This window comes from Melanerpes formicivorus, unplaced genomic scaffold, assembly GCF_026170545.1.
Source record: "Melanerpes formicivorus ecotype bairdi unplaced genomic scaffold, bMelFor1.0.p_v2 SCAF_106, whole genome shotgun sequence".
NCBI classification, from domain to species: domain Eukaryota; kingdom Metazoa; phylum Chordata; class Aves; order Piciformes; family Picidae; genus Melanerpes; species Melanerpes formicivorus.
The window spans coordinates 1517165-1530214 of NW_027142458.1; the positions used below are offsets into that span (position 1 = coordinate 1517165).

A 13050-nucleotide genomic window follows, 5' to 3' on the forward strand; every position below is an offset into this window, starting at 1 on the left:
CTATACTTCTCGCTTCCTTCTTTCCTTACTTTTCCTTCCCATCCTTTTCTCCCTTCTTTCCTTCCAATCCTACTTGCTCCTTTCTCTCATTTCTATCCTTATTCTCTCCCCTCTTCCCTTCCCTTCTCTCCCTTCTTCCCTTCCCTTCTCTCCCTTCTTCCCTTCCCTTCTCTCCCATCTTCCCTTCCCTTCTCTCCCTTCATCCCTTTTCTCCCTCTGTCCTGTCCCCCTTTCTTTTCTCCTGTCTCTTCTTCCTTCTCTCCTTCCCTCTAGAGCTCTCCATCCAGAAAAGCCCCCAGACTCCTCTCCCATGGAGCAGAGACCCTTGCCTCCCCAATTTACCTGCTCAGAGCAAACACCTTTAAAATCCAAGACCATCTCAATACCTCAAACCACCACCACTCCCCACCTCCACCACCCCACCATAGATCCACCCCAAATCCAGCCAGGAATTGCTCCCACCACCAGCTTCCCCACCACTTCCCCCTCACCTCACCCAAAACCCACCCAAAAGGAATGAGCCTGGGAACCTTCAGAGGGTTAAGCCTGGGAGAAAAGTGGCTACAAAAGGCACCCAAAAAGATCTGGGAAACTTCAGGAATGGTTAAAAATCACAACGATTCCAGCCCAATCCCTGTCCCCAGGAAGCCTGAAAGGGTCCAAGTGGTGGCGAGGAACTGCGGGAGGTGATCGAGCAGCCCCTCGCCAGCTCCCGGCCCCCTCCAGGCTTCCAGCATTCCTCCCCTAACCCTTTTCCTCACCCCAGACCATGAAGTTTCTTCCCGTTTTGAATGCCACCACTACCAACCCATCATCCAAAAATCTTTGTTGGAGCTCCAGAGCTGGCGAGGGGGCTCCTGGAGACCACCCGGGATGTTTCTAAGCCGGAGTTAAAGGAAAAACTTTCAAGGAATGTGGAGGTTTGGAGCTCGGCTCCCGGTTGAAAACTTCTCGGGAATGAGGAGGTTTGCAGGGATCCCCACACCCCAAAACCATTGAGAGGTTCCCACCTACACTCAAACCCAGCTCTGGAGCTGCGGGAGAAGTTTTAGGGATGAGAATTCCCCACACCCACCACAGCCGAAAGGAATTCCAAGCGGGCAGGGATGCAGGGATGCAGGAATGCAGGACCGAGCTGCCGCGGGGTGGGGTAGGGGGGGTGGACGGGTGGAAATCCGGGGGAAAAAAAAACCAACCTTCAAGCCTCTGATTTTCCTCTTCCTCTCGCAGGTCCTGAAAGGGAAGTGGCTCAGCATCTTAGAGGGATTTTTTGGGGGGGAGGGTGGTTCATTGCCACCCGGGCAGAGGGAATTGTCCTCTCTGGGCAAAGGGGTGGTGGTGACGGTGAAGCTCCTTTGATTGGGCAGAAAGAAGACAAAATTCCTTTCATTTCCAGGTTTTATTGTTGTAAACATTAAAATTGTCTTTCTCAAAGAAAGAGTTTTATCAGGAGGAGGGAAAATAATCATCATCATTAATAATAATAATTAATAATAATTAATAATAATAATAATTAGCAGTTCTAACTGTCATACACCATAGAAAAGAAAGAAAAGGAACAAACAAAACCAAAAAGGCAGCGACCTGTCTCATGTTGCCACACCAGAGTGGGGTGAGGTTGGGTTTGGGGTGGGGGATGGAGGGGGTTGGGGTTATGCACAAAGTAAAACACCACAGGGATATGGCAATATTAAAAACATTGCTCTAACAAAATACATGAACCAAAGATTTTGGGGCCAAAAAAACTCCAAACAAAACCCCCAAAAAAACCCCAAACCAAACTAAATTAAAAATTAAAGGGGGGTGGGGTGGGGGGTGGGGGGGGAGGAGACAAAAAATAAAGGAAAAAGGAAAAAAACAAAAGGGACCAAAAAAAAGGGAAATAAAAATATAAAGAAAAATGGAGGAGAAATCGAGAACAAAAAAGGAAATAAAAATTAGAGAAAAGAAAAAACAAGACCAAAAAAAAAGGAAATAAAGAAAAAAGGAAAAAATGACAAGAACCAAAAAAAAAGGAAATAAAAAAGTAGAGGGGGAAAAAAAGGGAAAACAACAAGAACAAACCCAAAAGAAATTAAAAATAGAGGGGAAGAAGGAAAAAAAGAAAAGGATAAGAACAAAAAAAAGGAAATAAAAAAATAGAGGAAAAAAGAAGAAAAAAGAAGCAAAAAAAGGAACTAAAAAAAGGAACTAAAAAAAGGAACTAAAAAGAAGGAAATTTAAAAAAGGAAATAAAACATAGAGAAAAAAATTAAAAAAACAACAAAAAGCAAAAAAAAGGAAATAAAAAATAGGGGGAAAAAAGGGAAAAAACCCAACAAGAAGCAAAAATAAAGGAAAGAACAAATAGAGGAAAAATGAAAAAATCAAGAAGCAAAAAAGGGGAATAAAAAATAGAGGAAAAAGGGGGGGAAAAAAAAAAAACAAGAAGAAGCAAAAAAAAAAAGAAATAAAAAATAGAGGGAAAAAAGGGAAATAAGCAACAAGAAGCAAAACAGGGAAATAAAAAATAGAGGAAAAAAGGGAAAAAAAAAAAAAAACAAGAACAAAAAAAGGAAATAAAAAATAGAGGGAAAAAAGGGAAAAAAAAATCCAACAAGAAGCAAAAAAAAAAAAGGAAATAAAAAAATAGAGGAAAAAAAGGGAAAGAAAAAAACAAGAAGAAGCAAAAAAGGGAAATAAAAAATAGAGGGTAAAAAAAAAAAAAGGAAAACAACAACAACAAAAAGGAAATTAAAAGAATAGATTTTAAAAGGGGGGGGGGGGGGGGGAAATCCAACAAGAACAACAACAACAACAACAAAAAAAGGCAAATGGGATGAAACCAACACCACCCCCCCAAAAAAAACAACAAACAACCAACAAAACACCCCCAAACCAAAAGAAATTCAAAGTGCTCAGTAATTTCCAGGGAGTTACCTCTATACCATAAGCACTCTGGATAAAAGCTGCTGCATGCAAGGTTTGGTTTTGGGGGGGAGGAGGGGGGGGTGTTTTGGTCGTGGGGGGGTGTAGGGGTGGTGATGAATGGGGGGGGGGGGAGGGAGGGAGGGAGTGATTCTCTTTTAAGCTTCAAGACAACAAAATAATCAAGATATAAACTTTTTTCTTTCTTTTTTTTTTTTCCTCTTTTTTTTTTTTCCCTCTTTTTTTGTTTTTTTGGTCTTTTTTTTTGCCATTTCTTTTTATTTTTTTTATTATTATTTTTTAACCTTTTTTCTTTCTTTTTTTTTGTTGTTTTTTTGTCTTTTTTTTTTTTCTGCTTTAAAGTCGACACCGATACGTACAACACTTACGAACGAGAGGAAATGCCGGACGGTGTTTACAAACACGAATGTGTCCCCTTCTCTTTTCTCTTATTTTTCCCCCCTTTCTATTTCATTCTTTTATTCCCTTTTTTTTGTTGTTGTTGTTGTTGTTTTGCTTTAAATCCCTTTTATTTGACTTCTTTTTAACATTATCACAGGAGGGAGGTTCCAGAGCAGGGGCAGGGGGGTGGGTTCGTATTTTATTCCTTTTGAGGTTGCATTATCGTTTCTGAAGGGTGAGGTGGAGGGGAGAGAGAGAGAGAGATTGGATTTTATCCTTTTGGAAGGGGAGGTTGGATTTTATTATTGGGGAAAAAGTGAGGGAGGGGTCTGTAGTAGTTGTGCCCACCTATTAGTTTGGTTTTTTTTATGGGGGGGGGGGGGGTTGTTCTTTTGTTTCTTTACACTCGAAGAAGACGTTTGGAGCGCGTCAAGAACTTATAAAAGCTACCAGACTACATAGTGTCTGAAAAATACTATTTATAGAATATAGACATCACTGAAATAGCAAGTGCCTATAACAGCATCACCCCAGGACTCTCATGCTTTTCCTGGGAGGGGGGAGAGATTTGTTCTCCTTCCTCTTTATTTGTTTTGTTTGTTGTTGGGGGGGTTGGGTTTTTTTTTTTGTTTGTTTGTTTCTGGTTTCCCTTCATTTGATTATTTCTGTTTTTGCTTTCCGCTCTTTCGCTCCTCCTCGGATTCCGTTTCTCCGCGAGCAGGCACAGAATAAAATCGCTCCAAAGCCCCCAAATTGCCTCTGATAAAAATGCTTTGCTTTTCCTGACATGCCACCCACGCAACATTTAGGGACTGGGGGGGACGGGGGAGGCGGGGGGGAAAGGTGGGGTTGGATATATTACAGCTTTCTTTTACAGCAGAAAACTTTTTAGGGAGGAAAAGGGGAGGGGAGGGGGGGGCTCGTGGGTCACCTTAACGCTTGTGTTTGTCACCGCGCACCAGCTTGAGCTGGGTGGCAGGAGAGGTTCACCCCCTTAATCACAAGTCCTTAAAATCACTAACTCATTGATAAGCTGATAAGAAAAAGGTTGATACCATGGTGTTTGTGTTGGTCCGTGAGCTGCATCCGCGACGATGCCCCAGAGCCCCCCAAAAATGCCCGTTTGTGATCACGCTCTGCCTGCGGGTTGGCGACGCTGGGGTTGGGGTGGGGGTGGGCAAGGTGGCACCCGTGGGTGCTGCCCTTAGGCCCAGCCGGGTTCCCCTTCAGACAGGCCCAAGTTTCTCTTCGGTTCAGCGGGAAGAGCAGAGGGAAGAAGTCTTTAGAAAGGTAAAGTGTCCAGGAAAAGTTTGTCGATTATTGCTGGCGGTGGCACCAAGTCTTCCAGTTTCAGGTAGAAAATGCGCTGCAGCCCCTGCGTGCAAAGCGTGCGGAGTTCGGGGAGCTTCCCCAAGAGTTTGGACAAATAGTTGGGGCGGTTGAGCCCCCCGTTGTTAAAAGTCACATGGTCTTTGAGACAATTGACAATCTTGTTCTGAAGTTCTTCCACCCTCTTGGGTTCCTTCAACCCGTGCCTCTCTGGGAAAAGAGAGAAGGATGCGGAAGGTTACGGGGTTGGCGTGGAGGTTGGGGGTGGAGGGGGAGCTGTGGTATAAAAAAGAAAAGGGGTATGGGGGTAAAGGGGACACTGACCCGTGACCATGGCCAGGGCAGCGATGCAGGAGAAGGCAGAGATGTCGATGTTCATGTTCTGCAAGTTGGAGGAAAACTCAACAATGGAATCGATCCACTCGCCAAAGCCGCGGACGCACTGCAGCCGGTGCAGGACCACCCCATTGCAGAAGATGAGCTTGCCCTCCGCCGGGTTGGACCTGGAAGGAAGGTGACAGCCCCAGAATGAATGGATGGAGGGGTGGGCAAGATGGGGGAAATGAGATGGGAAGAGGAAAAGAGAGAGAAGAATAAAAGAGAAAGGACGAAAAGAGAAAGGGAGGAGGGGAGAGGAGAAAGAGAGGGAGGAAAAGAGAAAGAAGAGGGGAAAAAAGAGAGGGAGGAAAAGAGAAAGAAGGAAAAGCAAGAAAATAGGAGAAAAAGGTAAAGAGGAAAAATTGAAAGAAGGAAGAAGAAAAAGAAAGAGAGGGAGGAGAAAGAGTAGGAAAAGAAAGAAAAGAAAGAGGACAAGAGAAAGAAGAGGATGAAGTGAGAAATAGGAAAAGAAAGAAGCAAAAGAGGGAAAGAGAAGGAGAGAAAAAGGAAGAAAAAGAAATATAAGGAAAAGAAAGAGTAGGAAAAGAGAAGGAGAGAAATGGAGGAAGAAAAAGAAGGAAAAGAAAGAGGAGGCAAAGGGGATAAAAGAGAGAAAGAGGAAAAGAGAAAGAAGAGGATGAATGAGAAAGAGGAAAAGAGAAGAGGAAAAGAGGGAAAGAGAAGGAGAGAAACAGGAAGAAAAAGAAGGAAAAGAAAGAGTAGGAAAGGAAGGGGAAAGAGAGAAAGATGAAAAGAGAAAGAAGAGGAAGTGAGAAATAGGAAAAGAAAGGAGGGAAAGAGGAAAAGAGAAGGAGAGAAACAGGAAGGAAAAGAAAAAGAAGGAAAAGAGCGAGTAGTAGGGAAAGAAAGGAGGAAAAGGAAGGACGGAAAGAAAGAAAAGGAGGGAAAGAGAGAGAAGGAGGAAAAGAAAGAATTGTAGAATAGAATCATAGAATCGTTTTGGTTGAAAAAGACCTTTAGAAAGAGAAGGGTGAGGGGGAGAAAGAAGAGAAGATTAAAATGGAAAGGGGGAGAGAAAGGTGGAAAAGGGGGAAATGCAGGGAGAGAATGTGAGAAAGGAAAATAAAGAAAAAGTAAATAAAAACAGAGAAAAGGAAAGATAAGGGAAAGATTATGGCAGATGGGGGGGAAGGAAAGGAGAAGATGGGGGGGGAGAAAAGCTAAACAACTAATTACTGGAGGAGCAATAACTGAAGGATTTAAGAGGCACCTAATTACCGAGGAGTTAATAAAAGGCAGCTCAGCGGACCTTGAAGGGAGCCGACCCCGCCGCGCCCCCCGGGGGTCCCCGGGGCCTCGGCCCCTCACCTGTAGGCCAGGCGCAGCACGAAGAGCTCCAGGAAGGCGGACTCGAAGAGCAGGTCCTGGTCCGTTTTGGGGAGGTCGGTGAAGCCGGGGATTTTCTCTGCCCACCCTCGGATGATCTCCATGGAGCCGGTCAGGAGATCGTAGAACTGCTGGATGTGCTGGGTGTCGTCCCCGCTCAGCTGGTACTCGGGGTTAGCCTGGAACTGTAAATTCATTACAGAAAACACTTAATGAGGGGCTCTCCAAAGTCCCTAACCCGTGACATCAGTCACCCCGCTGCTGGCCGGGTGACAATTAAAAGGTTAGACCTGATGGATCTCAGCGGTCCCGTCCAGCCTGGATGGTTCTGTGACAGATCTGTCCCTGACCAGTCACGAAATGGGACACTTGGAGGGGAGGGGAGCAATTAACTCAATTAACTCCATTCATTAGGAAGGGCGCTGGGGCTCTCCGCTCCGCAGGTACCCAGAAGCACCCCCCGCGGGCTGGGGCCAGCCCCGCTCGGAGCCCCCTGGCCCGGCTTAGCCTCGCCTCTTCCCACCGAAGCGGGGCTAGAGGCGGGGGGCGGCAGGTCCCCACCATCCCCGGGGGTGCAGCGGGAACATCTGTGGGGGTCCCTCCGCGAGCTTACGGTCCAGCTTACCCTGGAATAGTCCAGGCTGGTCATAGCCGGGTTGGAGTCGACATGGGCTCTCACCAGCGCACTGATCAGACTCACCGGGGGCGAGGGGGGAGAGGGCTCCTGGGGGCTCTTCGGTTTGGATGGCAAACGACCCCTCCGGCCTTTGAGGCTGTCTGTGCGCACCACTGCAAGGAAACGGGCATCAGCGGGCATCAGCACGGGCAACAGCACGGGCATCAGCTGAAATTAGCATGGGCAATTAGCACAGGCATTAGAGAGCATGGGTACGGGCATTAGCACGGGCACCAGCGGCAATTACTACCGGAATCAGCATGGGCATCAATGGGCATCAGCAAGGCATCAGCGGGGAAATTAGCACGGGAATCAGCACGGGCATCAGCGGGAATTAGCATGGGCATCAGTGGGCATCAACACCGGCTTAAGACAGCTCGGCTTGACCCGGCTCGGCTCTGCTTAACCTGGCCCGGTTCGGCTTGGTCCGGCCCGGTTTGGCCCGGCTTAGCCCGGCTCGGCTTGGCTCGGCACTCACCCTCCTTCACCATGCCGACGGCCAGGCACTTCTGGAAGCGGCAGTACTGGCAGCGGTTGCGCCGGCGCTTGTCCACCGGGCAGTTCTTGTTGGCCAGGCACACGTACTTGGCGTTCTTCTGCACCGTGCGCTGCGGGGACACCGGAGGGACACGGCGGGGGGCACCGGGGGCGGCACCGCCGGGCTCAGCGCAGGGGCTGCGGCAGCGCCGCGGGGCGAGATCCGCAGCCCCGCAGCCCCGCAGCCCCGCTCCTGCTCCTCTTGCCTGGCTGTTTCCCTTGCCCTCCTTTTCTTTAACTTCCCTTCCTGCTTTCTATCCTTTCCCCTTTTCTGCCTTCTTCTCTTCTTTTCTCCTTTCTTTCCTTCTTTTCCTAACTATCTTTTTCCTAACTATCTTTGTCCCTTTTATTTCCTTTCCGTTCCTTTCCCTTTTCCCCTTTCTTTTTCCAATTCCTTCATTCTTTTTCTTTTCTCCTTTTCCCTTCTTTCTTTCTTACCCTCTTCCACTCCTTTTCCCTTGCCTTCTTTCCTTTCCCATTTCCCTTTCTTTCTTTCTATTCCTTTATTTTGCCCCTTATTTCTTGTACCACTTTTTTTCTTCCTATTCCCCTTTCTTTCCTCTTCTACCCTTTTATTTAGTTGTTTCACTTTCTCTGTTTTCCCCTTTATTCCTTTATTCTTCCTTTTCTTTCCTTCTTTTCCCCTTAATTTCTTCCTTTCTTTTTTTCCCATTTCCCCTTTATTTTTCCCCTTTACTTATTTCTTTTCTACTTTCCTTCTTTTGCCCTTTCTTTCTTGGTTTTCCTTTCTTTATTTCCTTTTTTTTTCCTTTGCATCCATTTAGTTCTTTATTTTCCCCTTTCCTTTTTGCTTTCTTTCTTTTTTTCCCCGTGTTTTAAAATTTATTTTTCCACTTTATTTATTTTTTCCTTTATTTTTCCACTTTCTTTTTTATCTTCATTACTTTTTTCTTTCTTCCTTTTCCCCCTCTCTTTCGTTTCCCCTTCTTCATTTCCCTTTTTCCCCTCACTTCCTTCTTTTCCCTTTCTTCTTTCTTTCATTTTTCTTTCTATTTTTTCTTTCCTTTTCTCTTTCCCCCTTTTCCCCTATTTTTTCTTTATTTTCTTTCTTTTTCCCCTTCTATTTCTTGTTTTCTTTCTTTGCTTCCCTTTTTCTTTGCATTTTTTTCTCCTCTTTCTTTCCTCTCTTTTTCTTACTTCCCTTTCTTCTTTCTAATTTTTTCTATTTTTTCCTTCCTATTTTTTTTCCTTTCTAATTTTTTTCCTTCTAATTTTTTTCCTTCTAATTTTTTTCCTTCTAATTTTTTTCCCTTCTAATTTTTTTCCCTTCTATTTTTTTCTTTCCAGAGCATTTAACAGGAGCAAATTGCCAGCGTTACCACTGGAGCTAACCTCCCGGCTCCTGGCCGTGTTTGATATGCCAAGAGGAGGGCAGGAGAGGCTGGGTAAATACAAATCCGTGGGCATTCATATTATTTACATTCCTTGGAGACCTTCTCTATTTAAAATGATCAGATTATTCAATCAGGATGGGGAAATAAAGAGATCACTTAATTTTACCACAGGGAATTCTGTTCCACTTGGTTAGCTCAGACACAGCTCTCTGTCCTAACCAATTTCCATCTGAAGGGGAATGCGGCTCCTCGCCACCCGCCGGCTCCCCCCTGCCGCTCTTGCCCGCTGCCCACCGCCCTGCCTGTTCTCTTCTGCCCTGCCCGCTGTCCACTACCCTGCCGGTCTCTCTTCCCGCTGCCCACCGCCGTACCCGCTGCCGTGTCTGCCACCCGCTGTCCTCTGCCCTGCCTGCCCCCCTTGCCTGCTGCCTTGTTCAATACCCTGCCCGATACCCGACACTCTGGGCACTGTCCTCTGCCTTGCCCCCTTGCCTGCCCACTGCCCACCACCCTGCCTGTCACCCACCCTGCTGCACACCCTCCTGCCTGCCACACAACCCACCATGCTGCCCACTGCCTTCTTCCCTGCCTGCCACCCTCTCCGCTGCTTGCTGCCTGCTGTCCACCACCCCACCAAACACCCTGCCAGCTGCCCACCACCCTGCCCACTGTCCCCTGCACTGTTTGCTATTCTGCCCGCCACTTGCTCCCCACCACCCTGCCTTCTCTCCTCTTCGGTGCCAACCACCCTGCCTGCTGCCCACCACTCTTCTCACCACCCTGCCCACTGCCCGCCACCCTGCCTGCTGCTCTGCCTGCTGCCCACCACTCTTCTCACCACCCTGCCCACTACCCACCAACCTGTCTGCTGCTCTGCCTGCTGCCTACTACCATTCTCACCACCCTGCCCACTGCCCACCACCCTGCCTGCCGCTCTGCCCGCTGCCCGCCACGCTGCCCACCTCCCGCTCACCTTGAAGAAGCCCTTGCAGCCCTCGCAGGTGCGGACGCCGTAGTGCTGGCAGGCAGCGTTGTCCCCGCAGACGGCGCAGAGCCCCTCGTTGGAGGGGGACCCCCGCGACGGGGGCGAGGGGACCTGGCTGTCCAGCAGCTGCGGAGCGTGGCCCAGCTGCAGGCCGGGGAAGGCCATGGAGGGCTGCTTGCGGATGGGGTTGGGGACAGCGAAGGCCTGGCCGTCCACAGCGTGGTGGCCCGCGGCAGGCTCGGGGTTGATAGGGACGTGGAGGGGGCCATCAAAGCGCATCTGGCAACTGGAAACGGGGGTGCCGGGGGGCGACTGCTTGAAGGAGAAGAGGGAGAGGCGGGAGACGGGCGTTTTGCGCTGCTCGATCATGTGCGTGGTGGCCACGTAGTTGGGGTGGAAGTTGTGGAGGGAGCCGGGCTCGTCCCACACGGGGCCGTGCTGCACCTGGAAGCCGGGCGTGGAGGGGGTCGGGGGCGATGAGGGCTTGTAGTAGACGGAGCCCGAGTGGGACATCATCTCCTCGGACTGGGGAGGGGGCAGGTGACCGTGCTGCTGGTAGCCGTGCATCTGAATATCTTCCACCTTAATGGAGGACTGCTGTCCCGACAGGGGCATTTGGTACAAGCAAGGTGGCTTCACGTCGTAGCTGGTGTTGTAGTTGTCCATAAAGGTACTGAAGCTGGGGAGAGAAGTGGTGGCAGTGATTTCAGTGTTGGTGAGGTCCATGCTAAACTTGACAAACTCCGGGGTTAGGAAGTCGGAGCTGTACTCCCCCGAGGAGTGGTAACCGTAGCTCTGGGAGGCCGGGCTGGCTCCTTGGGGCGAGGACCCATACTGCGCCTGAACGCAGGGCATGGCTGCAACGAAACAGGGTCACATAGACTCGGCCCGCACCACCGCGCTGCCCCCCGAGCCCCACACAGCCCCGACCCGACCCGCCCCGCCGGAGCCCTCCCGCCAGACCCCTTCCTGGTCCCGCACCCACCTTCAGCCGGGGAGCGGAGGGCGGACAGCGTCGGAGCGGGACGGAGAGAGCAGGTTCCGCGGGTTTAGCAGGAGGAGGAGGAGGGCTCCAGCCTGCCCGTCGCACCGGCTGCAACACACACACAGCCCGGCTCTGCCAGCTGGCCCGGCACCGGCGGGGCGAGGGCTGCAACGGTACCGGTGGACCCTGTCCCAGCACCGGCGGCGGGGAAAGGGCAGCACCAGGACCGGAGGATGCTATTCCGAGCCCGCCGGATCCTGTCCCAGCACCGGCGGACCCTGTCCCGGCACCGGCGATGGGGAAAGAGCAGCACCAGGACCGGAGGATGCTATTCCGAGCCCGGCGGATCTTGTCCCAGCACCAGTAGATCCTATGCCGGCACCTTCGGTGCAGAAAGGGCAGCACCGGGACCGGAGGATGCTATTCCGAGCCCGGCGGATCCTGTCCTGGCACCGGCGGCGGGGCGAGGACCGGGACCGGCGGATGCTGTTCTGAGCCCGGCGGACCCTGTCCCGGTGCCAGCGTCGGGAAAAGGGCAGTACCGGGACCGGCGGATGCTGTCTCGGCACCGGCGCACCCTGTCCCAGGTCTGGCGGCGGGGAAAGGGCAACACAGAGCCTGGTATATTCTATTCCGATCCCGATAGACCCAGTTCCTAGACAGGGAGATTCTTTCTAAAGCCCACTAAACCCTGTTCCGAGCTTGACAAACCCTTTTCGGAGCCCGAAAAATCCCGTTCCGAGCGTGACAAACGCCGTCCCGGGACCGGCAGAGGGGCGCGGGCAGTACACAGCCAGACGGACCCTGCCCTTCAACCCGCGGGGCAGCGGGAGCACTCCCGCAGCATCCCAAGAGCCCCCCGAGGACCCGATCTCGGTCTGGGGGATTTTAACCAGGCAGAAAACTTTCCACAGGCGGGCTGTCACTCGTCTCCCGCTCCCGTTTATCCCTCCGATACCCCGTTTTTTGCGGCAAAAGAAGCCGGTTCGGTTTTTTCCATTTCCACCGGTAACGGCGAGAGCCCGGGTTTGCCCACCCCGGGGGCACACAGCGGGTGACACCCATGCAGGGTGACACCGGCAGCACCCACGCGTTTTGCCACCCAGAGGAGCCGGCAAATCGCCGTGACAACCCCACGGGTGGGTCCGGAGCGCGGAGCCCACCCCCCGGGTGCGATGTGAGGGGTTTTTTGGTGGGGTGTTGGTGGCGGTGGAGAGGTGGGGTTGGGGGGTGATGTCCGCGCGTGGGGACTCACCGGAGAGCCGAGACCAACGCATGCATCCAACACCGACCTGTCGCGACACGTCGAGAGTGGAAGGGGGGGTGGAGGAGGGGATGGGGAGGGAAGAAATGTTTGGGGGGGTGGGGATGGGGAAAAGGGGAGGGGGGGGAAAAAAAAAGAGGGGAAGAAAGAAGCCGGGTGGCAGCAGCGTGGCGCAGGGTGAAGGGAAGCGGCCGGAGTGTCCCCTTGTCCCCGCAATGTGCCTTTGTTTATGTGCGCTCCCCTCTGCCACAGCCAACGTGCAACCTCGGGTACCCCCCACGTCACCACCGCGTCACCACCCCACCGACCAATCAGACGTGGGGGGGTGAAAGAAGGGGGGGGGGGGGAGCCGCCTTTTTTCCCTTTGGTAGATTTCCGATTATGACGTCACAAGGAGGGACACGCCCCTTCATATGTGTACCCCACCACCACCTTCATCCTTCCCTCTTTCAGCATCTTCATGGAGCGAATTTTGGGGAGGGGCCTTATTTGCCTCAGAGGGGGGCGGGGGGGGGAAAGTGAAAGTGGGGCGTGGCACCCACCCCCACCCCTGCCTGAGCGTCACCAGTGACGTCATAAGCGGGGCAAGCCAGAAATAAAGCCCCCCCCCCCCCCCCCTTACACTATGGGGAGGTCCCAGGGAGGTGGTGGGGACCTCCCTGGGGTTGGCCTTTGGGGGTGCAGAACAGCACCCTGGGGATCTCCCCACTGCCCTCATGCTTCAGTTTGGTGTAAAACTCCTTCTTTTCAGTCCACACTCCCCTGTTTCCATCAGCCCTCCCCAATTTTTGCCTGTTTAGTCCCCCAAACCCCCCTGGTTCTCATCATTGAGTCTTTCTATAGCTCCAGCATCCTAAACTTCCAGGAAATATACCCCCAAATAAA

At 51.2% G+C, this 13050-nt stretch overlaps 1 protein-coding gene across 2 annotated transcripts; it reads right to left on the reverse strand.

The window, feature by feature from the left end:
• Nucleotides 1-3275: 3275 nt before the first annotated feature.
• Nucleotides 3276-12217, reverse strand: NR4A2 (nuclear receptor subfamily 4 group A member 2). 2 transcript variants are annotated; one of them, XM_068166778.1, is made up of 7 exons: nt 12157-12217; nt 9905-10773; nt 7518-7647; nt 7064-7152; nt 6346-6548; nt 4963-5141; nt 3276-4848 (listed from the first exon to the last, which is right to left on the reverse strand). In XM_068166778.1, exons 1-7 carry the CDS (start codon nt 12176-12178, stop codon nt 4592-4594), a joined length of 1749 nt encoding a protein of 582 aa, XP_068022879.1. In that variant the 5' UTR covers nt 12179-12217; the 3' UTR covers nt 3276-4591. The 2 variants fall into 2 exon arrangements, with proteins under 2 accessions (XP_068022879.1, XP_068022876.1); XM_068166775.1 differs by having other exon boundaries at nt 6989-7152.
• Between the last annotated feature and the right edge of the window lie 833 nt (nt 12218-13050).

Excerpts from the sequence above, each read along its gene's own strand:
- NR4A2 (XM_068166775.1), bottom strand. The coding sequence starts at position 12,178 with ATGCGTTGGTCTCGGCTCTCCG. Across the intron at positions 10,774-12,156 it reads GCGTTGGTCTCGGCTCTCCG|CCATGCCCTGCGTTCAGGCG; the intron begins GTGAGTCCCCAC and ends GTTTCGTTGCAG. Across the intron at positions 6,549-6,988 it reads CCAGCCTGGACTATTCCAGG|TTCCAGGCTAACCCCGAGTA; the intron begins GTAAGCTGGACC and ends ATGAATTTACAG.